At 45.5% G+C, this 25067-nt stretch overlaps 1 protein-coding gene across 14 annotated transcripts in view; it reads left to right on the top strand.

The window, feature by feature from the left end:
• Nucleotides 1-25067, top strand: part of PTPRF (protein tyrosine phosphatase receptor type F) — a 392629-nt gene that overhangs the window by 258568 nt on the left and 108994 nt on the right. For all 14 annotated transcript variants that reach the window (XM_037403550.1, XM_037403535.1, XM_037403536.1 and 11 more), the window contains one exon: nucleotides 24453-24641. In XM_037403550.1, the coding sequence (XP_037259447.1) occupies nucleotides 24453-24641 (189 nt within the window). The remainder of the gene's footprint in view (nucleotides 1-24452; nucleotides 24642-25067) is intronic.

Raw genomic sequence — 25067 nt, 5'->3', positions numbered from 1 at the left:
GCAAGTTTCTGTGGTGGCTGAATTGTTTGAAATGTTAAAATCTGGACTATGGTTGTCAAAGCTAGGATGCTTAGAAAAGAACGGCTCTTTACAGAGCCCTATGCAGCTCAAGTGAAATTTGAAAAAGAAAATCTGTCTGTAAAGACAGTGTGCACTTGACTGCCTTTTTTTTAAATAGAGCACCTCATAACACTTGCAAATATCTACTGTAACCGCAGCTCAAGCTTTTTTATGAGCATGCATAGTGGGCAGTAGTTTTCCCTGGGCACTTGAAGATATGCTATGTGGGGGGTAGGCAGCAGCTTTGTTGTAGACACCCAGCAGCGATGGGCGGAAGCAGCACTAGGCAGTAGCACATACTAAAATCCTGTTCCTACAGAGCTGTGCATTACTTGGGACTGGCAATCCTGCCCACTCTCGTTGGACCTGCAGGGTTTGATAAGCTGTGTTATGCTGCCTCGGCATAGCAGCTTTCCCTTTCCTGCCCTGTGAACTCTGCAAGCTTTCTCCGTGTCCCTGCTGCAGTTTATAAGGTCTGTCTGCCAGGGATGCTTTGGAGCTCCTTCAGCTACAAAAAAAAAATAATATGGTTGTCATGAGTATTTTTAAATATAGTCAGCCAATCTCTAAGAATTACTCAAATACAGGTTACTAAATGGAGAATTCAACTAGAATGCTTTGAGATAGTTTTCTAGGAAAGCTGTGAGAGTTTACCACCTCTCTGCCATCTCCAAAATACGTATTTATTTGACTTCAGATTGCCTTCAGAATTTCACCTTAGTCAGTACCCTGTACAAGGTGGTTCTTGCACTTGAAAGCAGGGCAATTAATTACAGTCATAAATATGCAGTCACTGGCCAGCATCCGTGGGTAGATAGGTACCACTGAAATACAATTTGTGGAATTTGGTTTTGCTCTAGGACATTCAAAATTACTGTCCTCAATTGAGTATCCCATGGGAAGTTACAGTGACACTAATGTCCTCTTGAAACCCAAGACTGTTGAAAACACCTGTGAAATAAGGGGTATAAGAATTCATATAATCATATATGAAAAGTTAAACATGAATTTGCAAGAATTGTTTCCTTTGAAAGACACAAGTTTAATGATCCAAAGAGCAGCAGTAGTGGTATCGTTCTGTTCCTCTGTATGTAGCCCAGCAGAAAGAATTACTGTGATGCTGCATAAAAAATATGACAGAATCAAGTGCAACTGTTAAAAACACCTATTTAAAAAGATTTTTGGTGATTATGAAATTAATTGTACAATATTTCTGCTAATGTTAGAAGTGCCTCTGTAGTTCAGTAAGTGGAACTGTGTGAACTATGAAGCCTTAGGATTACAGTTTCATAGAAGGAGGTGCATGACATGCCTCCTACTACATTATATATTCGCCTCCTACTACATTATATACTCCCCCCTGGAGTACTTCCTTCTTGCAGAGTTTCATGTATGGAAAAGATGAGCTGTTACATTAGTAAAAATCATTGCCTGTGATCGGGTATCATTCCAAGACTTAGAGTCTTTGTAATTAGCAAGGGGAGCAAAGCCCTTGCTCTGTTGCTGTAGTACACAACTGATATTAGGTGAATTGAAGCAGGGTAGCGTGGGGTTTGGATGTGTATATGTGGGACAGCTGCAGGTAGCATCTCAATTAAATGTGTCTGTTACCTCGTGGTATCCCTCCTCTTTAAAGTGTTCTGTGCTGTGCTTTTCAAGGTGTTGCTTTTACTGGCTTAGAGATTTGTGCGGGCAACTTCCTAGTAGTTGCAGTGCCAATCCTGTGTGAAGACAACCAGCTAATGCAGATTCCTGTGCTCTTTGTTTGATTTTAGTACCTGTGCACATCCCCAGCATGGCCAAGATGGGGCATGTTCCACCTTGCAGTGGGCTGGGCTCAGTCGCTGGTGCCCAGCAGCCATCCTGTCACAGTGCCGTGAGGCGTGCTGCTGGGCTGGGTGTTGTGGACACTAACTTACTTCGAGGCTTCCAGACAGCATTTAGGAGCTGCACAGAAGAGCTTATTTAGGTGACATGTCTGTGAAAGAGGCATTCAGTGGGGACATCTCTTTTCCCTCCAGGGTGGCTTAATTCAGAGACTACTGCCTACGGAGAGGGGTATCATTCACAGTGAAATTACAGGCAACTGACAGAAACCCTGTCCTCGTAAATCCCCAATAATTGTGACGAATGTCTGGAGCGCCGCCGGCTAGCAGTGCTCTGCCAGCTGCCCTGCCAGCCCCGCAGCAGCCACAGCGGCTGGGCCAGCACCTTGCGAGGCTGCAGCAGCATCATGGCCCTGTCCCTGGGCTGCTGGGGACTCTGCTGTCACCCAAGCTGGGGCTTTTAACTGTTTTCTGGCGGGGACAGAGGATCAGATCTAGTTAAAGCAGCCAAAATGGCAGCAGTTTCCTGCTGCCTGGTTTGTTCATACTGATTACAGACCCCAGTGGAAACCCACAGCTGAAATAGCAGTTTGCTACCAGTTTTGCTGTGTCAGCAGAATCCTGAGATTTGTGTAGCATGAGATCAGAGGGGAGATTAGGTTATCTGTCCCAATGTCCTCACATCTCAGGCAGTCACCAGATAGCCCTGCAATATACCTGGGTACCTCATCCCAGGCACAGCTGCAGAGTGGGAGCCTCAGGGGAGCTGCTGATGGCAAGGCCCCACAAAGCAAGGGAGTGTTTGCAAGGGGCATGTGCCATGCCTACAAGCTGCACTGATGGAGAAGCAGCCCTTTCTCCCTCTTCTTCAGTCCTGGTCTGCTTTCTCTCCCCAGAGATCTGTTAGTATTTCTAATCCACCAGCTTTCTGCAGGTTTTGTGGGATCATTCTCAGTGCCACCCCCAAACATCACTTTCTCCAGCCCATGGTATACCTGTAGCTCCTCTCTGGTGCGTCAAAGAAAGCTGGGAAGAAAGCAAAACCACAGACGCACTGCAAATAAAATTCCTCCCTGAGCAAAGCAGACAGTTGTCTTAAGCCCTGGGCTACAGGAATTGATTAGAAGTTGTGTTGTTGTAGCTGTCACATGTGTGCTGGGGCAACACAAACATCCACTCCTGCCTCAGGTCGCTCAGCAAGATGGGTGCTGGGGCTTGGCAGTTTGGCTTCCCAAACCAGGCAGCACCCTCAGGCCCACGAGCCCAAACTCCTTTTTCTGCACACATGCACTAGCGATACAACTTCTCCAGCAGACTGGAGGAAACCTTTTACAATTTTTAACTCCTCTGAAAAATCTCAAGCACCAGTGAATTCATCATTCTTCCTGGTGACGTGCCCCAGTTTTGAGTCAGCTTCGCGATGATGAGATGGTGCCTGTCTCCAGCGCGGTGTGTGGCTCTGAGGATGGAGGGCAGCCGCAGAGCTGTGCCAGTGCCTGGGCAGCCATCAAGTTGGCTCACACACCTCGCTGAGGGTCATGGGCTGTGGCTGTGTGGTGGAAGGAGATGAGGCCTCTGTGATATATTTTTTTTTTCATGCACTTATAATTGACTCTGATTTTAGCAGCTGATAAAATACATGCTAAAAGAACGTGTGGGTTTTTTCCTGGTGTATCGTTCCTCCCTTTTTTTATGTTGCATGGAACTTGCTTACTCAGCAAACTTTTTTATTTTATTTTATTTCTAAATTAAGGATGTGAAATTTCTTTAATTTAAAGATCTTTTAAAAAAAAAAATCTGTGGAGCTGCCATATTGAGATTGATTCCTCTGGAAAGTGTGGTATTTAAAGCTAATCTTGCTTGAGTTCGTAAATTGCTTATTATGTGTGGTGCTTAGGACTTGAATCACTTTTCTTGGCCAGGATGCTCCAAGCTCTAGGGGAAGAAGAGGAGCGTGAAAGGTGCAGCTGCGTTTAAAACTGAAGTGCTCATTTTGAAATATCTCCCTGTAGCAATGCGATTTTTTTCCCCCCGAAACAAGTGTTTGGTTTCAGGCTGGTTGGAGACACAACCTTAAGGAAACAAAAGAAAAAAAGGAAGGGGTGGGGGGGAAGACTGTCTGCAGATTCATTTTTCCATTACTTGGAAGTCATCTTGTATATAATTTAGATGGGTCTTAACGAGGCATAAAGTCACTTTCAGAAAATTGATGACTCTTCGTTCTCTCCTCTGTGAAATGAGGGCCTGGAGCCTTCCCTTTGTTCCTTTGGTGGGATCATCAGATTTGATTGCAGAAACCCGATGAAGCTCTTAATCCAGGCACCAGAGTAACCACAGCTCTGGCCTTCTCCTCTTCATTGATCGTGTGGCCACCTTTCTGTTTCAGCCTAGCATGTTTCCTATGGCTAGCAAAACTCATCCCTGCCCCTTTTGGTTTTATTAACTCTTTAGTCACCTAATGTTGTTCAGTGAGTCTGTGGCTATGCAGAAAGGACTTCTGCCATCTCCAGCTCTGAATTTGTAGTTGTGTGAACAGAGCATGAGGCACTCAAGAGCTGGGGTCTGTGCAAATCACAACACATTCATAGCCTCCAGTTTCACCTCTTTTCATTTCCATTTGCCCTGTTGTAGAGCAGGGTGCCGATACAGCCCTTGGGGCCACATCACCCACCTGCAGTGGATTTGCATCTGCTTGGATGCTGCCACCTCGGCAGCCTGAGGGGCAGGTGAGCCCAAAGGACAGGCAAGGCCTGCCAGAGATGGTGTGTTGTTCATTCCCTGGTTCTGAATTTGCGAGTTTGAGCTCACCGGAGGATCTGGCAGGTGTGAATTTTTCATTGCTATTTCCTCCCTGTGCCTCAGCGCGCTGTGAGCTGCAGTTTGCCAACTTGCCAGCTTCGTAGCAGGAAAGGTCAGGAACCACATAAACAAGGTGAGAAGCAGAGTGGGGCGGTGCAGCCACCCAGGCTGCTGATTCTACCTGACATTAGAGTGCTAATGAATGTTCTGTCATGGTCCCGTGAATATTGCAGGAAGCTTTCGCCTCCGCCTCCCCTGCCTTTGCTGGGCCTTGGAGTTACCAAGGTTACCTGACGTGACTTTCCCGAGAGAGAGAGATTGAGAGAGAGAGATTGAGAGAGAGAGAGGGAGAGGGAGAGAGAGGGAGAGAGAGAGACACAGGAGCAATAGCTGCAGGTCGGCTGCTCCCAGGAGCATCTTACCTCCACAGCGGGCGGGGGGAGCATGGCCAGTGCATCGTTGCCTTCTTGTGCTCCCTTTGGCTGTTGCTGTTCCCCTCACTCCCACCCCACACTGCCTCAGGTGTCATTGGTTTAGTTTTATTTCAGGTTTTTTTGAGTGAGGATCATACTAATTTTGTTTTGCTTGCATAACCCGGACTGTTATCATCCGACTAATTACTCACACATTTTCCTTCTGACAGCAAATGGGAGAGATAAAGCTACAGCAGGTTTATGTGATTTCTGCTTATCAAATTACTGTAATTATTTGAAGAATGGTTTAAAATTGTATGGAGTAATGAATTTAATTATGAGTTTGCAGCAATGCCTTGTGCTGCATGCAGCTTGCAAATGGGCAAGTTTATGAGGAGCTTTTCACAAAGCGGCAGCAGGCAGGATTGCAGCATGCTCTTTGCAGAGAGGCTCCAGCACCTCCATACCCCAGCAAGGGAGGACGAAGCATGCTTTTGCTCATCATTCAACGGATCAGCTCACTTAGTTCAATTCTACTACAAACCCAGGCAAGACAAGTGCCGGCAGCCTCCTGGTCATGGCATGCTGCAGCCAGTTGGCTTTGCTCGATCTCCTCAGCCCCAGGGCATGTAGGGGACCAGCTCACTTGCCGAGACCTCCACACCTCCTTCTGTTATGGAGATCAGCCTGCGGGTAGCTGTCAGCGAAGGCAAGTCAGGCAGTGCTGACAAACCTGTCCCACTATAGCCACAGCCTGTTGCAACCTGCTGGAAACACTGAGTAGTGTTTGCCATCTCTCCACTCCACACTAGGAACAGCAATTTTTTTCACCACAGCTGGGAGAGGCACGGGGACATGCCTGACCCCTGTGAGCTGTGGAGCACACTTTCTGCTCTCAGGGTGTCCCCAAACCCTCAAACACAATTAATTTCTCCGTGTCTGCTTGCTGAGGCCAGTTGAACAGCTCAAGGGAAGGAGATCCCACATTCCTGTAGGCTGCTCCCTGTCTCTTGTGCACAGATGCAGAAACTTTGTTTCCTGCCAGTTGAGGTAGTGATGATACATGCAGTTTCAGTCTTTGGTTTGTTGGCTAAAATACAGACAGTAATGAGACTGAACAGTATTTTTTACACTTTTTTCCATTGCATGCTGCTGGTATTTGATGTAGATGATGTTACATAAATGGATAAATAGCTGGGAGGACTGGTCAAGAAACAGGCAAACCCAGATGAAATACCGTCCTTCAGAGCAGGTTTGTTCAGAAAGCAGGAGTGTGTTCCTGAGGGACAAGCTGGCACGGGTGGATTGCACTATCATTCCCAACAAAACTGGATTGTGGAGAGAGACAAAGGGCCAATGGAGTGAAGAGATTTGGGCTAGATGCATTTAGGTAGTGGAATAAAAGTGCAGCCAACAGAGGAGTGAAACTGGGTGTGTATGAGAAGTGGAAAAACTGCTGGAACTTCAGATCTTCTGTGCTGTGATGTTCTAAGCTCCATAAAGGACTACTACTGGATCATCTGGTACAACCCGACTGCCACCTCATTCTCTGTGGCATCCCTTATAACATGGTAGATAGTTCAGGCTTAACTACTTAAAATATCAGATATGAAAGGCAAAAGAGTGCATGGCCAAGGGCCTTCCAATGTCTGAAACTTTTGCAGGGTTGAAGTGGCTTAGAGATGATACTAAGAAATGGTTCATGGTCTACAGCTCAATGATTACACTGTGTCAATGTTTGGAGGGGTTTTATTATTTGAAAAATTGGTGGCTAACTTAAGAGGTTACTGAATTTTGAAAGTGCAAGCCTGCCCTAATTTGGGTTTTAGGCAAATCTGGTCTCACATGTAAAGCCATTAGCAGTCAAAACTCTTGTCTTTCTTGACATGTGAATAAGGGAGTTTGTGTGTAGGATGGACTTGTACATGGTATTACTTCTGTCTAAATGCAAGGTCAAAGCAAATTCTAAACAGCATTGACTTTTAGAAGAGCTTGTCACAAGGCAGACATGAATTCTGCATAATCTCTGCAGTTTTATGTGCATGAGGAAGCAGCAAGGTACGATGAGAACGCTGAAAGAAAATGTGGTGGATGAAGCCATAAACAAGGTGTAAATTTTGGCCGTCTTTCCATAAGCCTGCTTAAACCAGGAAGAAAGAAAAGACCACTTTGATTTGGGAAACTCAAAGATTTGTGCAACAAATGCTGTAATTGTTAGTATGTTGACAGTAGTCATAAATACAGTTGAGTGAGAAGAGATTTGCAGGACGTAGCACTTTGCCGTCAGTCTGGCTGGCTGTGACTGAGACCTCCAGCCATAGCCAGCCCCTGTGGGTATGTCCCAAGGAGAATGTGTTTTCTCCTTCCCATACCAACATGAACTATTTCCACGGTTCAGCATGTGGGACAAGAGGAAAGAGAGTACCTTAAGCACCAGAGCATGAGATTTCATTACCCCTAGTGTTTTCAGCCTTTATAGCTACAAATGTTATTAAACATCATAGAATTGTCCAGTTCTTTTAAGTTCAGCTACAGTACTTTTCCCAATTTGTGCTTATATGAAAAAAGAAGACGGCAAAGCTTGTCTGTGAAAAAATGAGAAAATAAGAGTCATCTTAAATTCTTAAAAGCAGTTTGAAAATGTGAAATAAAATTAGCAATAATGTTTTGCATACAAAGCTGCCTTCAGGAGGGATCTGTTATCAGAGCAAATAACAGTGGGTAATGTTTTCTTCTCTCAATCATTTTCAAAGGTCACTTCATGATCAAAATCTACCTGCTAATTCAATTTCTGGTCTCAGTGTAAATGTACAATGATGCTGTTACGCTGTTTGCAGGTGGTTTGCTGGGGAGAATCAACCTTTTGCCTTTGTTCTCAGCATGTCAAGGTCTTGGTCCAAAGCTGTGCATGTGGCAGCCCAGCTTCAATGCTGGTAGGGCCCCATCTCCCAAACCAGCGTTTCTCAGGTGTTCTAATACAAGGGCTTGCTGATCTCTCTGAAAAAAAAAATGTAGGCTATCTGGTGTAATGTTGTCTCATGGTACCAAATAAAAACCGTGGTTTCACTTGCTTCATTTATTTCACTGTTTTGCTTTCTGCTTGCATGTATGGGAAAGCAAACTTACGTTTATTTGCTGTTCTGTAGCAGCCCAGGGTTGTTGATGAGCCACAAGTTGAGAGGAGCTTTCTTGCTCATCCAGACTCACACTGCCTTAGAGATTTCTTCTCCCCAGATCTTTCCAGTGTCTCCGTTCTTTTAGGATGCACCTTTCTTTCTCTAGGCATGGAATTAGGTATGTTGCTGAGCAGAGTTCAGCAGAAAGAGAGAAGGAGAGGAAACCTAGGGAGTGAAATGCTTTGGAGATTCATATTAGCCTTAGATCAAGGATTCAACAGGCAGTATGGAACTTGGATTTTCAATTCTGACGTGGCAACATTCATGGTTTTGTTTGGGACATTCCCCTCCTACTTTGTCACGGGGAATGGTTTCCTCTGTATGGGCTCTGCAGAGATCTGTCTCAGGTCTGCTGTGGGGGAGATGCGGTGAAAATCCCAACAGCTGACTGTCTGCCGGAGAGCCTTGTCTGCGACGTGCAAGCCACACAGCTCAGATTGCATGGGGCTGTGGTTTCCCTGCAGTTTCTGTCTCCTAGAGAAACCCTTAAGATTTTGTTCAGCTGCTGAGGCACGGGGCTGGTCACAAGGAGACTGAGCGCTGTCTGGAGAAGACTGGGACAGTGTTGGTTTTCACAGATAGGATGAGGGCCTACTTCATCTTCCCTCAGGCAGGTCATGGTTCTAAAAACCCGTCTGGCAGGAAAGATGTTTTCCCAAGGAGTCTGAGGGCCCCTGTGATCATTGCCAACATCAGAGACTCATTGTGCAGGGTGTCTCTTCCTTGCATTTTGTGTTGGTTGGTCAACTCAGTAAAGCAAGCAGCTGAGAATCAGCCAATTCCACTTCTGTTCTTGGCAGGTGTGTACTCTTGTGTCCCAGGTGAGCTTGTGCTTGGAGCCCCCATCAGCTCTGAAAATCACAGCTTCGTCTTCAGGGCCTCAGCAGAATATGCCCTGCTGCAGGGTTTGCTGTTAACGCTCAGAAAAGGGACACATGGTCTTGTTTACTCTGCATGTGAGAGATGCCTAAGATAGGACTCCCAACAGTTATTTTACCTTGAACACATACTCCCTCTTAACTTTTTCTTTAGCTGAATGCTCCTGACACCAGTGGCCTATGCACTGTGTGGTGAGCTGGGGAAATTAAGATTTGCAGTATTATTATCTGCAAGGAGATACCTGCCTCTTACATCCTCCAGGAAAGACTTACAGTGGCCTCTGCTTAGCAGAAAGTTTTATTTCCCGTTAGCAGTTGCAGCTGGGAGAGCTGTGCCTCATCTCTTGCTTGTAATTACATCAGTAGAGTATCTTGGGAGAAGGTTAAATAGTCTTTTGTATATCAAATAAAGCCAGTGAACTTCACTGAAATCATTTAATGAAAACAATCCTGATTATCTGTATATACTGCCATGTGATATTTTAAAAGAACATCTTAAAGGGAAACATGGAATTGTTTAAGGCCTCTAAAGACTAGAGTGCAGAGGCTGTGCAGCAAATACCTTTATAATCTAGGATCTGAAGTAGGCTTTGAATCCAATTGTTTTTTTCACTGTTGTAAAACATGAGAGATTTTGATACGGTAACTTGGATTTGATTCAGAACTTTCTTATTAACCTTTATTCACGCACATCAAATTTTAGAGACTGAGCTAAAGGGCTCTGCACATCAAGGATGGAACCAACTCAAGGACAGAGCTATTAAGGTGTGTAATAATCAAGAGAGAAGAATTAATTGTCTTTAATTTGGCATAAATCCCAGGGACCATAACTTTGGTTATTAGGAATTCAGGGCCTATTTCCAATTAGTTATACCCAAGCATGCTTGCATTTCCAGCTTTGGGAGTCTAATCCGTGAGCACTTCAGCACAGCAATCGTTGACATGCTAATGAAGGACAGCACTAGGCTGACCTCTCTGTGTGTGGTCACTGCCAGCCAGTGTTTGCCTGGCAGTCAGTCAGACCGTGGTTTTGCTTTATTGTTTCTGACACCTTGCAGTGAGCAGCTTGGTGCGCGGCAGCTGCTGGGGCACTCTGTGTGGACAGAATCACCTGGGCCATGCTGGAGCAGGTCAGGGAGGCTGCTGTGGCTTTCACGTGCTTTTTAGTCTTTGAGCTTCCTTCTAAGACATCTGCTCCAGCAAAGCCAGGGTGTCTTCCCTTTAGGTGTATGAAATGTAAATAGTGCAATTGTTATCTATACCAGAAAATCTGGTTTAACCTGAACTGGGTTAAAGAAAGAGGCAGCAGCAGTGAAAGCACTTACTATGACCGTGTGGCTCGAAGTGCAACACCTCCATGCTGACAACATGGGAAAGTATGCAGGACTGCTCAGCCACGGCCAGCCAGCCACCCCTGCACATACCTCCAGAGCAGGGTGGAGGTGCCACATCCTGCAGCAGGGCTGGCTCCTTCATACACCCCAGGAAATGGAAGACACAGTCCCATCACCCTTATTGTTGTAAAGCTCTCAGCGTAAACATCTGGGGGGTTTAAGGAAAGGTGAGCCTTGAGAGTCCTGTAGGAACAACCTCTTGCAAACCCAGGCTGTGTGTATCTTACATCAAAACACCAAAACAGCATTGGCAGGAACACTTGTAGCCTTGTGTATGTATATGTGAGGAAGGATGAGGAGGAAAGATGGTTCAAAGCAAGGGAGAGAAGCCAATTCATGCACTTAATTCCCTCATAATCGTTTTCTGAGACCTACAATTTCATGGTGCTTTAGTCACTGTCTGTTGAATGCTGCGTGCCAGTCCGTCAAGAATGAAACAAAACTTGTACAGGACAAGAGCATGACACCCCTGTTGAGAGCTATGACATCATAGCTAGTCTCAATTCTGTTTTTCCTGAACTTTGATTTTATTGCATGAGAAGGTCCTGGGAAGTCCACGGTGGGTATCTTTCCCCCCCCTTTTCTGTCATTTCCTGTTCAAAAAAGAAATAAGGAAACCTCAACAACTACTGTGGGGACTATTCCTCCCAACCACTAGTGCATGGAGCTGGTGCAGGGATCTTTCTAAAAAAACTGGAATTACATTGCAGTGAAAAAACAGCAGATTGTCTTTAAAACTTCAAGGCCAACTATTCTTCATTTTCAAGAGGGGAAGAATCCTTTTAAAGCTTTCCTTAAATTAATTTTCCAGCATAGTGAAGCTGAATCTTGCCAAACCCAGGTATCTGTTTAGCTGTCTTGGTCTGTATCTGTTAGATCTAATTTTTGGGGTGGAAGGGTAGGGGCCATTTGAAGGAGAACACAACCTTCCATCTGGGAAGGAGGAGTCCCATGACACTTGAGCTCTACAGCCCTCCTCACGTGCCAGGTTAGAGGGATGGAGAAACCCACAATTTCTGTAGTGGTCATTTGATAAAATGAACCTTTGACTAAGAGCAAATATGTATAATGTTAGGGAATGCATTTTCCTTGAACGACAAAGGAATTTCAGCCGATCTTCTGCATTTGGTTTATATTAAGATGAGTACCACAAGAGCCAAGAGGTGCCATTTTTTTTATCCACTTGGCCTTGATGTGGTTTCACTGCCAGCTTTCCATTTATCTGTTGCATGCTCTTTAATTCATGAGGGCCTGCACTGGGGATTTGTTTAAAGCCTTGGCTGAAATTGTCAGCCACTCCTTTTATTGCACAACTTTCTGAAAAGACGGGTGTTGTGGTAAAGCAGTAAATAGGATATTGAGCCTCTGCAACACTTGCTATCTGTAAAAAGAAGAGTATGTCCTCTGTTAAACTCTGATTGATTACATCATCCCAGCATTAAAAACCAGCGCTTGTCTGGCAACAATGTCTTATTTGTGTTTGCATATAGCCATTGGCTTGCTACGGGCTTTTGCTGGGGGCCTTTCTACTTCATACAGTCTCTGAAAGACTATTAAGGTAACCAGGGTCTCCATCTAAAGTGATGTTGGAGCCAGTGCAATTAATGGATCTTCTAGAAAGTGATGGCTTAATATAAGACATAAAACTCGTGATAAAAGAATATTTCTGTCCCTGACTGGTCAACTCTTGCTGTGTTTTTCCCCTTTTTATAAAGTCACGTCTCCTCCAAGTAAATAAAGTTAGTTACCCAGTATCTAAAGATGTTATCTGTGATAAGAGTATTTTTAAAATTCTGAATGGAAAGCAGTGATTTGCTGTATCACTGATCTGTCTGGAGTTCAGGTTAAATTAAAGCCCTTCTTAGAATTCTCAAGTGATTTCCATGCCTGCAGACCCTCTATGCCTGAGCTGGCTGCAATAGAACAAGTGCATTGAAACTTCACATTTATTGTTTCATTGAAAATAGAATTTCTCTGAGAAAAGGTATGTGAGGAACTTTCAGAGTCACAGAGGTACCTGGTGTCAATATGTGAATATATTCTTAAAGGTTATTTTCTTTTTGAATGCTATAAAGAAATAATGCCTTGGACTATAAATTTAACTGTTTTATTGTACTGGCCTTTACGGGAACTTGTTCTACGTACTAGTTTTGCTAAGTTCTTAAATATATTTTTATATGATTTCTGAGCATTTGCTCAAAACAAAGGTCACTACAGTTAAGGAAATGGCAGATGGAACCACATGCGTTAAGTATTTATTGACAGCAGCAGGAAAGGATGGTGGTGGAGAAAAGGCATAGGGTGAGGGAAGAGGCAATATGAAGAGGTGGAGAGAAGAGCAGGCTGTTGAGCACCAGGGCTAGTGCTTTTCAGCTTGTTTGCTGCAGAGGAGCCTTGTTTTTGTAAGAATCATGTTTGTCCTCCTTTCCCACACCCACACACTTTGATTGCTAGCTTTGGGATTCAGACTCTCACGGCACTACAGAGCCACTCCATCCCATAGCTTGGCAGTTTTGGAGGTTGCCTTCAAGTTTCACTTCAGTCTTTGAGATCAGAGAGCTGCAAGGTGTTTCAGGAGGGTATTCTTTGGGGGAAGAGGGAATCTTTGTTTTCCTTTTGAAGCACTGGCTGTTGTGAATACCAGAAGTAGAATATTTTTGAGTTTTTTCTAATGACTCTCTAGTTCGTCACCAGTACAACCTTAAGTTTGAATTTCCAAGCTAATCATAGAATCACTTTGGTTGGAAAAAACCTTTAAGATCACAGAGTCCCAACCATTAACCTGGCACTGCCAAGTCCACCACTAAACCATGTCCCTAAGCGCCACATCTACACGTCTTTTAAACACCTCCAGGGACGGTGACTCATGCACTTCCCTGGGCAGCCTCTTCCAATGCTTGACCACCCTTTCAGTGAAGAAATTTTTCCTAACATCCAATCTAACCTCCCCTGGTGCAACTTGAGGCCTTTTCCTCTTCTGCTAATGCTTGTTGTCTGGGAGAGGAGACCAACACCCACCTGGCTACAGCCTTCTCCTCTCCAGGATAAACAAGCCCAGTTCCATGAGCTGCTCCTCACAAGACTTGTGCTCCAGACCCTCCACCCGCTCCATTGCCCATCTCTGGACACGCTCCAGCACCTCAATGTCTGTCTTGCAGTGAGGGGCCCAAAACTGAACACAATGCTGGGGTGCAGTCTCACCAGTGCCGAGTACAGGGGGACAATCACTGCCCTGGTCCTAATGGCCACATTGTTTTAGATACAAGCCAGGATGCTGTTGGCCTTCTCGGCCACCTGGGCACACTGCTGGTTCATGTTTAGCCGGCTGCTGACCACCACCTCCAGGTCCTTTCCCACTGGGCAGTTTCCAGCTGCTCTTCCCCAGGCCTGTAGCGCTGGTGGGGCTGGTGTGACCCCGGTGCAGGACCTGGCACTTCTCCTTGTGGAACCTCATACAGTTGGCCTCGGCCCATCGGTCCGGCCTGTCCAGATCCCTCTGCAGAGCCTTCCTGCCCTCAAGCAGATCAACAGTCCTGCCCAGCCTGGGGTCATCTGCAAACTTACTGAGGGTGCAGTTGATCCCCTGGTCCAGACCACTGCTAAAGATATTAAACAGGACTGGCCCAAATACTGAGCCCTGGGGGACACCACTTCGGGACCAGCCACCAGCTGGATGTGACTCCATTCACCACCACCTTTGGGCTGGGCTGTGCAGCCGGTTTTTTATCCATCAAAGAGTACACCCATCCGAGCCACGAGCAGCCAGTTTCTCCAGGAGAATGCTGTAGGAAACGGTGTCAAAGGCTTTACTGAAGTCTAGGTAGAAAACATCCACAGCCTCTCTCTCATCCACTCAGCAGGTCACCTTGTCATAGAAGGAGATCAGGTTAGTCAAGCAGGACCTGGGCCTTTCATAAGCCCATGCTGATGGGGGCCTGATCACCTGGTTGTCCTGTACATGCTACATGATGGCACTCAAGATGGTCTCCTCTGTAATCTGCCTTGGCAGCAAGGTCAGACTGACAGTCCTGTAGTTCCCCGGATCCTCCTTCTGGTCCTTCTTGTAGATGGGCATCACATTGACCAGCCTCCAGTCTGCTGGGACCTCAAGAGGTTTTGGTTGGGGATTTTGGGGATGGTGAAAAACAAGAGGGAGTTCTTTCTCTCTTTTGTGTAATATCACAGTAATTATCCTTAAAAAGTTAACAGCCTTTTTCATGCTCTTCCATGTTGTCTGAGTACCTTCCTTTTTCAATAACTTAGATGCAAGGAAAGGCAGTGCGTTTTTCTTTTCCATGTTTGAAGAATTGCTAGAAGAGAAGACTTTTTCAGCAGGGTATTTTTTCAAAACATACAACCTTTTCTCATCCATAATCTTAAAGTTTTTGCTTGAGAGTTGCTGGCCACTGTTGCTTTGACAGGCTGTGATGTTCCCCCTATGGTGGGAGGAGAAGCTGCTGGATTGGCAATGATGCAGACAGGCTGCAGGAGCTAAATAGAAATCAGATTTTATCACAATCTAGCCCTTTCAGTAGGAGTTAAGTGACCAAAAATCTTGCATTCTGGCCTGTGAAGTGGAAATGAACAGATTTAGTATTCCAGCTGAGCGGCAGTAGGAATGCTTCACTTTAATCTGAAACTCGATGTTAGAAAGCGTGGGAGAGCTCTGCTGTCAGATTAACTCAGTTCTCATGCATTTTTTCCTGCACTGAGCTGCAACCAAACATATGTGGATCAAAAGTCAAATGCTCCATTAATTTAACCACACGTTGGATTTAATGGCATATGGAAATACATTATTGATTGCACATCTTAAAAATGAAAATCTCTATGCTAATTGCATATCACATCAGTGCAGGTGAAGTAAGGTAGAAAATGCAGGACATTAATAAATGACTTAGAATACAAGTAAGAGCTGTTCCCGTGCTTTTCTCTGAAAAGATTGAAGTTTTAGGTATGTTTTAGTGGGAGTGTGTTTATATATTCTGTCATGAGGAAACATGCAGTGGCAATAGTTATGTTGTATTTCTCAGTATGAAATATTAAAAAGAAACAATGGTTTGAAAACAGTTCTACAGGCAGTTACATTCAACAGTTCATACCAAAAAATGGCACAGTGTTCCCTGAAAGCACAGCACGGTGGTCTTCTACTGTTCCTTTACTACAGAGTCTTAATAGCTGGCTGCAAAACCTTTCTGTATTCATTGTGTTTAAAGAACTTTTGTGAGTTTTTTCAATGCGTACTTCCAGCTGATGAGGGGTTTTTGTAAGTAATAGTTGTTGAAAGAGCCTAGGCTTATTTATCGGCTGGTGGATATGACCCACAAAACTCTATTTTTACCTACTTGAAATTATGCTGTAATTTTGGGGAAGAAAATTTAAAAAAACATTTTTTTTTTTCCTCACTGAATGAGTTAAAAAAGGGATGCTTGCTCAGGCAGAGAATCTTGTAGACATGATCTAGTTTACTTGTGTGTAAGCTCTTCCTCACCCACATTCTCGACATTTTTTGCTGTAGTTTCTGCTGTGCTATACTCTGAACCCTGAAATTACTTTCAGTGCTGTACAATCTAAGCCCTTTTTAGTACTTCATTAACATGAGCAACTAGTTTCTCTGGTCTTTCAACAAAATGCTTGTTTTGATGTGTCTTTGGCTTTGAGTTGTCTGTGGACATTGCTCTACATTCATGACAGAACAGTGGGCTTGGATTTGGAGCAGGAGGTGTAGGGTGGTCCTCACCTCTTAGGAGGCTTTGCATCACACTTCCCACCACTCTGAGGCTGTGCCATCAGCTTGGAGAGGCTCTGCCCTGTGGCACAGAGCTTGTTTAGCCTGAGCAGATGAACTTCCGCTATAATTTTCTTTCTCGGGTTTTTAACCTTTGTTACATATATTGGGCCTCAGTCTTGGGAAGACTTGAGTTTAGGACCAAGACTGCAAATGTGACTGTCGTTGTGAGGAAGACAAAACGGAGAGGAAGAAGAGGTAGCCAGGGTGGCTGAAGTATGATGTGATGGTAGGGATTTGGTAAATGCAGTCTCAGACTGTTGCAATCTAATCTGATAAAGGTGTAAATAATTGTTTTCTTCCATCTTCAGCTTTCTTCCCATCTTCCAGGATGTGTTGAGGTCTCCTAGCTAACAGCAGGCTTGGCAGCTAACACATACTGAGCAAGTTGTTATTACTTAGGAACATCCCTAAACTGAGAACTGAAACAGCAGGTTGTACGTGCAAACCTTTAATTTGCCCAGGTCTGTGACTGAATACTTAATTCTGGTCTGCTCTGAGTCAGCTTCAGCAGCTGTTAATCATCTTGGTGTCACTTTCCATCAAGCACAGGTCACAAGCTGCGATCTGTGAAGGAGAGAGGAACTGCCTGATCACCACTGAAGCTGTAGCTAGACTCAGTCATCTCAGCAGATCTTGCAGTGTTTATGAAGACCCTGGATCAGAGGAGTGCAAGGCCATGGTAGTAGAAGTGCACTTTCTCCCCAGAGGGACCTTTTTCATGCCTTCCCTTGGGCGATGCTTAGAGGACTGCCATGCTGGAGAGTGACAGCTGTTGCCTCCATCAGTGTGTCTAGAGCTGTGGCTCTTGTCTGTGCCCCAGCCTGAATCCAGCCTGGATTAGCTACCCCGTGAGAAGCTTAGCAGTAGCTATGGCTTACCTCTGTGACTGTGTCTGGTGTATCATGGAGGACTTTGGTAGTGGCATGCTGCTGTGCTCATCAAAGGGAAGGAGGATGTATTTCCTGATGGAAGGCTGGCTCTGCATCTGTGGCACCACCTTTTGCCCTGGCCAGTTCCTTGGGGCTGGTCAAGAGGCATTATGAGGCCTGAAGGAAGGTTGTTTGGATGGTAACAGCATCTCTTAAGGGCTAGGAGAAACAATTTGTGTAATCCCATTGGGATGTGGTGCCGTATCAGGCCTGGAGAACTAAGGTTGCACCCAGGGTGGGAGGGAGCACTGGATGCCAGTGTACAGCAAATGCAGGGTGCTCAGCCTTGGGGAGGTGACACGCTGCTGCAGTGACCCAGCGACCGTGCATTACCTTACCATTGCACTTGTGGGAGCATGGTGAGAAGCAGCACTGGGAATTGGCAGGAGCACAGGCTGAATCCATGTCAGAGCCAGCTGGGAGGTGCTGCTGTGTCTTGCCCCTGGGAACACCTGCCTCTCTGCAAAGCTATCCTGCTCCCCTCTGAGATAAACAGGTGCTTGGGAATGGCCAGCCACGCTACTGGGAAGGTATCAGTAGCTTGCAAATGGAGATAATTGCTGTCAGCCATAGAAGGACAACGTTAGCTGCGCCCTTCTGGCACTTGAAGGGTAGCCCTGTCTCCATCGGGTGTTTTATGGACTCATAACCTCTACAGTAAGCAGGTCCTGTGAGCTCCCACACCATGAGCCCCTGGGGCAGGAATCTGCCTGACGGTTTATCCTCTTCTGCCGTGTCTAGTCTCGTATTTTCTTGAATTTTCCTTACAGTACTTTCTTTGTTTTGAACTGACTCAGATTCTTTCTTTTGTGAACTGTTTTGCTGCTGCTGTGATCTTCCTAAGAGATAGCAAATACTTTGTTTACTGTAAGCTCTTGTGCAGTAATTCATGTGGTTACACCATGACACAGAGAAGTCCTTCTGGAGCTTGTTTCCACACCCACCCATTCATCTGCGCCCTTCTCCCCCATTTTCAGCAGGCAGCTTCAGCATGTCACGTTGGCGTGATGTCATACAAAACTGGCAGATTTGTCATTAAAAGCCTTGTCATCAATAGATGACTGTTTGTATTTTCTGCCTGCCTGAAACAGTTTTATACTTAACTAACCCAATAATTAAGACTTTGCTGCCTTTGAAACAGGTTGGTTTCACTGCCCCACCTTTTCCTTAGGCAACTACAAGGCGGTGCCAGTGTTGACGGGGCATTCATTAGCCTGCATGAGACTTGGCTCCAGCAGTGAGCACGCACAAATGCGCTCCTCCCACTGCTCCCCACATGGGTGGTAGCCCAACACCAGGCAGCCTTTGGAGACCACAAATTTAGATAGTATTTTTGGTTCACCTCTTAGGGGGCTTTTGTAAGAAGAGGGATGCAGGAAGAGAGCGTCGCCTCAAAATGGCTGATAAAATGCTCTTTGTGCAGCTTCAGTTGAACCTGAACAGAGCGGTGTCAGGGTTTTCTTATCATGTAAAATGATGCCATTCTTCTAGGCCGCTGGATTGCTCGACTGCTTTTGATTGTCTTGCAGTAATTGAATAGCCGCCTGTGTAACCTGTACTGAAGGAATTAGGGCTGTTTATTCAGCAAACAGATGTCCTGGATTGTGATGTGCTTACGATCTTACTGGTTTGCATCTTTCATTAGTTAATATTGCCAACTACCCAGGCTATCATCCTTGCAGTGGTAATTTTGTACTTGCTAATGCGTTTCAGTGTCTCAAAGGGAGATTTGGAAGCTTGCAGAATTTGTAAAGTAATTCCGTTGATCCATCAAATATGAGTCTGTCAGTATGCAAGGGTTACCCCCGCAACATCCTACATCGTATGGCATCAGGCTGCTGCCTCTTACCAGGAGTGGTTCAGCCCTGGTGACTGGAGCTGGGTGAGATCCCAGTCTGCCTCACCGAATGGGTAGGGAACATGCGAAATAGCTTGTGATGCGTGCATCCTGCTCCTGTGCAATGCTGACCGCAGTCAAGTGCGTTTATCAGAGAGATCTCTGCCCTCAACCCATTTTCTGGCTTTGTCCCTAGCACCACATGCTCCTGAGTGGCTTCAGATAGCTGGCAGAATTGAAAACAAAGCAGCTTTGTGTTTTACTCATCCCTACCAAGCCCCTAAAATTGATGCTGGGCTGGAAATTCCTCAGCTGATGCAGGCTGGCAGGAGCCAGTGGCCCAGATAAGCTGTTTCCAGCCCTGTGTGGGGATAAGGCCCAATATCTCACTTGAAATGAGTTGAGAACACGCCTTCTAGTGGGGCAGTGGTTTTGATAGGTTATTGTAAGAGATTTAAGCTCACAACTGTAGCTGTAGTATATAGAGAAGCTACTTTTTGCTATTTCCAAGTCATATTTGGTATTTTTTTTCCTCTCCCTCAGCAATCTGAACAATTGGACTCATAATACTAAGCAGCCCTGGCTTTTATAGGAGGAGGAGTATGACAAATAACTCCCATAAACGTGTTTACAGTTTGCACTATCATTCCTAAAATACTGTTTCCTGCGTTGACATAGGAAATTCACAGTGGTAGGGGGAAGGTTTTATGGGTGCCAAGTCATGATATGACCCCCAAAGCACAACCATATGGCTGCAAGACCAGTGAGTGTTATATGGCATTTGCACTAGTAGGAACGTGATACCCAGCCCCTCCAACTTGTCTGTTCTGTGAGAGATTACAAGTTTTGAGCAAAATCCTGGGGGTAATCGTGCAGGATTCAGCCATCAACAGCTGTGCTCACCAGAGACTCCTCTGCAGGCCTTTTCTGTGAGCAGCTGTTACCCACATACTGTTCCATGCTGGGGCTGATCCGTGCTTCTCATAAGATATAAAATGGAATTGCCTCTGTGTCCCTTATCATCACTTGATATTTGGAGTGATGCAGAAAATAAGGACACCCCAAGGGGTACATGTCTCACAGCAGCATCCTCAAGAAAGGTAGTTTTCTGGGGAGCTGGTGAATGAGCCACATAATTGCAGCTGCTCTAAAGGAGGTCTCAGCTCCAGTTTGGGGCAGTGGGAAAGGTTTCTTACCTTAGCTTTTCTCTTAAAGATGGGAAATGTGTGGCACAAAAGAAATGTAAGAGAACAGGGGTTAGATTTCTGTCACCTCAGAAAGGAGATTAGCAAAGGGAGTTGTCAAGTAAGCGTGAGAGATCCTCTGCACATGCTGTCATGCTAGATGGCAGAGGGACATTCCTGGCTTCTTGGTGACTGCTGCTAGCAAGACCTCAGCCTGGTCATGGATTTTCCAAGTTTCAGTTTGTAACTGCAAAACATACTCCTTTTTTTCTCTCTTGCTGTTTCCCACTCCTTTCCTCCTGCTTCTCTCTTCTCTTCCTGCTTTCTGTCATTCCTGCTTCTGCTACTGTAGTCCATGGAGGAAATGAGAGCTTGCAATGCTCCCAAAAAATCCTGGTTGTGCCTCGATTTTACTTGTTCTAACCTAATGCCTACCTGAAGCATACCCCTTCTGAAAGCATCTGAAACCCAGAAAGAGAAACTGGTTTAGATAGTCTGTGCTTGAAAGCAGATTCAGAGCTTGTTTTAATGTGCATTAAAAGCACTCTAGCTGTCCTTGAATAAAACCAAGTGCTGACAAACTCATTGTCTAAAATAAGGGTAGCCACATATTGGCATGAATAGGAGGATAGCTATTACTGCCGAGCTCTGTATGCAGACAAGTTAGTACAGCTAGCAAGGGCTGAAAGGAGCTGAGGCATGACTGAGCCTCATAATTAGACCTAGATTAGACTTTTGCCGGAGGGGAAGGCAAGGCAAGAACAGCTCTGAACTCCTATCGTTGCCTGTAGTGTTTGAACACAGAGACATCCCTCGCCATCCCAGTGAAGTCAGCAACGCCAAGCCGGGCTGGAACAAAGCCCCGTTATCTCTACAAGAGTGTTGCTGACAGGGCAGGCATGGGCTTGTGCTGGGCTGTGCTCTGCGGTGTGACCAGCTCAGGTTTACTCCTCAGCCACTCTTCTCCAGGAGGGTTCAGAGGGCTGCCAGAGGCACACAGTACAGAGGAGACCTAGCATAGTAGAGGTCCCCCATTTTGTGATGGTACAGGCACCTGAGGCCCTCGGACCATCTCTGGAGAAGGTCCTCATCCTCCCCTTGAGCTTGAGCCCCAGACGCTGTGACCTAGGCCCAGTGCAGGTCCCCTGGAGCTACCCTAGAACTAACAGCAGGTGAGCCCTGGCCTCCAGGTGTCTGTGGTGCCATTAGAGACCAGCTGTTAGATTGCTCCTGGCATCTCCTCACACAGTGATGCGGCCTGAGACTGCAGCCTCCTGGAATCACGCTGCTGCTCTTAAACACCACCGCTGCCTCTATGTTTGATTGACAAGTGATCAAACAAGTCCCTGCTGCCTGTGCATTTTTGTAGACCCAGACATGCCAGCGCTGCTTGCTTGAGTTTTGGTGGTGGTGTGGCCATAGCAGATGACAGGCAGGTTTCTGTCTCCAGGCTTGCATGGGAGCTGGGCTGTACCAGTGCTAGCCTGGGGATCCTGCTGTGGCTCTGACTACACCAAGTGCACCACTTCTCTACTACTGTCATTTGCCACAGTAGTTTTGGGGCTTGTGTGCAGTTAAGAGGAAAAAGTGTGTGCCACGTGAGCCTTGCATGCCTGCCTGTGCCTGTCTGTGTCCAGCTCGGCATGGGGGCTGGGGGCTGAGGGCCATCAGGTAGTGGTTGCCTCTGCCCTCTGTCCACATGTTGAGTGCCCGGCATTCCCCTCTGGGCTTGCAGGGGATGCACGGTATGGGAGCAGCGCTGTACATCTCTTTGGAGTCCAGAAGAGACTTGATCTAAGATTTCTGGTATGACAGAAGTAGCTTTGCTGCTGGGTCTTTGTAATCAGCATCTCTCTGTTGTACCCAGTGAAGTTAAAGTTAGATCATGTAATTTCTGCTGGTCTGTGGCTCATTGCAAACTGCTAATTTTGATCAGTCACCTCCAGTGCAGCAGGCTGGTCGTGTACCTGTGGACCCAGCCCCTGTGAAAGATTTTCTGATCTTTCTTGGGGTTTGTGGGCAAAGGATCATTGCAGATGGGAAGAGATTTCTTGCCCAAATGCTGTTTTCAGGTTTGCTTTTAGCTGTGTGCTAAGCCTCCACGCAGACTTTGGATGAAGTTAACCGGGCATACTCAGCTCAGCGTACTCTTTGTAAAATCTTGAACAAACCAGAAAAGATTGTACTGGTAATCATGGTGATTAGATTAGATCACTTCAGGTTTTCAGCCTCCCCAGAGTAAACATCTGCTTTCAGTACCGTAAATAGCAAGGTGATGCACTTTAGGCAAACTTGGCCTCAATCCAAGGGAACGTCATTGTTCACTGCTTTGTCTATGTATCTTCCTTTGCTTTTCAGTCTATAGCATGCTGTACTTCGTGTGTACCCTTCTTTTGTTTCTTTTCAGCCATGTAGGAGTACGCATTGTGGTTGCTCAGTATTGAGTGCTTCTGTTGCTTGTTATTGAATGCTAGCTCTGGTGTCATTCCAGTTAAGCTCTATGTACCTTTTGTCTTTGAAAATCAATGGAGAGTAAATTAAAAAAGAACTAGTTTTCATGGTGCCTTTCATTTAAAAAAAAATAATTTCATTTATGTTTGCTCATGATGAGAGAGGTTTCTAGGGAGGCCAGTCTGGGAGATAGAAGTGTGGTTTGTGCTTTTAATAAGCATCAGGAACCATTTTTTTCCCCTTAGAAAACCCTGGATGCTTCATAGTCGCTCTCATCTAAAAAGAAAAACAATATTCCAGGGCATTGTTTTGTTTACAGGAGATGTTGCCTTGTGCTACAGAGTCTTGATTTGCGAGCAAGTCAAGAGTCTTGGGGATTCTCCAGAGATCATGGAGGGGACTATGTAAGATTAGCCACCACAGGCCGTGTTTGTGCTGCAGGTGTGGCAGTACAGGTAGAAGGAAGCACCTGAGGTGGCCTATTACCAGTACCTTCCTGTCAGAATTGAGGGGTACAGTTCCAGATGTGTGGTGATAGCAGGAAAAATCAGACTGCAGCAAGTTCAGACTCCTCTGGGACTTGAGAAGATGCTGAGGTCTTGTTTGTTTAAACACTGCAGTGAGCTCAGAGCCTTGTAGAATCGGATTTGCCAGAGAAGAAGGTTTGCTTAAGTTCCCTCAAAACAGGGGAGAAAAGAAACATACTAGAAATAATTGAGTTTCTGGTGTTTTAAAAGCTTCTTAATGTTCTTCAAGTTCTTTTTTTCTGCGTAAGTATGTCCTTTTGATTGCAGTTCAGGCTTAGCAGAGTACAGTACATCTTGCCACAGAATGAGTAAATGAGCCCTGTTCTGCAGCTGCTATTGAATGACGATGTTGGAGCATGCCTTGTCTTTTATCAGTGAAGGCTGCCTAATGTATTCCACCCAGCCGACCTGAGCCTGCTCTGCAGCAGCAAACCCAATTAACTATTTTCATACCTGCTGTATGAATGGTTTCAGCAGTTATGGGGGTGCTTTGTTTTATAGTGTTTCAGTAAGATGTACAGAGTGTGCGCTGGCCATTTCTTGCACACCTCTGTTGCTCTCTGCAGCCCAGAAGATGCACCAGGAGCATGCCACAACACAGTCTGGTGAGGCAGCTCATGAGCAGAGTGTGGCTCATTAGCTTTACTTTCATTAATTTCTAAAAGCCTTCTGAATCAGATCTGGGGGCATGAAGAAGAGATTTACAGGCTATCCTACCAGTGTGACAGAATGTTCCTAGTCAAAAAAAGAGAAAATGGGCCTCTCTGGACCATTCTGAAGGGTTTTATTGTTTAGCTGTTGTTTTTCAAGATGCCTCAAGCTATTTGGCTTTGTGTTTGTCTGTTATCTTCAACTCAGTCCTCCCACAAAAAGGCAAATACCTGCTTTTACTGAATTATTAACAACAATAGATGGAGCTTACGTATCAATGAAAATTATGGACGTTTCCCAAGGCAATTGATTTAAATGGAGTTAAATTTAGTGGAAGCTTCTATTGGTGTAATGAATGCTCATTATAGAGCCTAATGTGCTTTAAGGGCTTGAAAAGCTTCTCAGTAGGGAAGTCAGGCTGCTGTTTTCCAACAGAGGCACAGATGCTCTACCATGGCACTGCTATCACTACAACCATATCCCATTGCTACACCCGAACATTTCTCTCTAACCTTGTGTGTTTTTTCCTCTTGCAGAAGACCACCTCCCAGCTGGCTTCCCGACCATTGACATGGGCCCGCAGCTGAAGGTGGTGGAAAAGGCCCGCACAGCCACAATGCTCTGTGCTGCCAGCGGTAACCCTGATCCTGAAATCTCCTGGTTCAAGGATTTCCTGCCTGTCGACACTGCAACTAGCAATGGGCGAATCAAGCAGCTCCGCTCGGGTAAGGTAGCAAAGCAAGTAAGCCTTCCCTATCTCCTCACTCTTCCTCCCATTTCTCTTTAATTGCTGCTATTGTTTTTTCCCTTGAAATTCTGAAATGCAATTCTAAACCCAAATGTCAATTTGATTTGAGCTTGTTTCTTTTACAATATAAAAACAGTTTTTGGAGCTGATCCTCTCTGGCAGGATATCGAGACATTAGAGTGGACATGCCTTTTGGAACATCACGTGGATTCCTTCTTCGGTAGACATCTTGACATAGCCCCCAATCCTTGGTAGGCTCAGACATTTCACTACCAACTCAACAGGTCTCAGATGTTTTTGATAGGAGCACAGTGCAAATCAGGACAATGAGATACTGGTTGAGATATTACAGTAAGTGGTCACGTACTACTTCACTCCTTACATAGACTCTGCAAGACAGTGC

The sequence above is a fragment of the Falco rusticolus genome, chromosome 11 (assembly GCF_015220075.1).
Source record: "Falco rusticolus isolate bFalRus1 chromosome 11, bFalRus1.pri, whole genome shotgun sequence".
NCBI lineage: Eukaryota > Metazoa > Chordata > Aves > Falconiformes > Falconidae > Falco > Falco rusticolus.
Note: the sequence above shows the minus strand (reverse complement) of the source record. Positions and strands in the feature narration are given on the sequence as shown.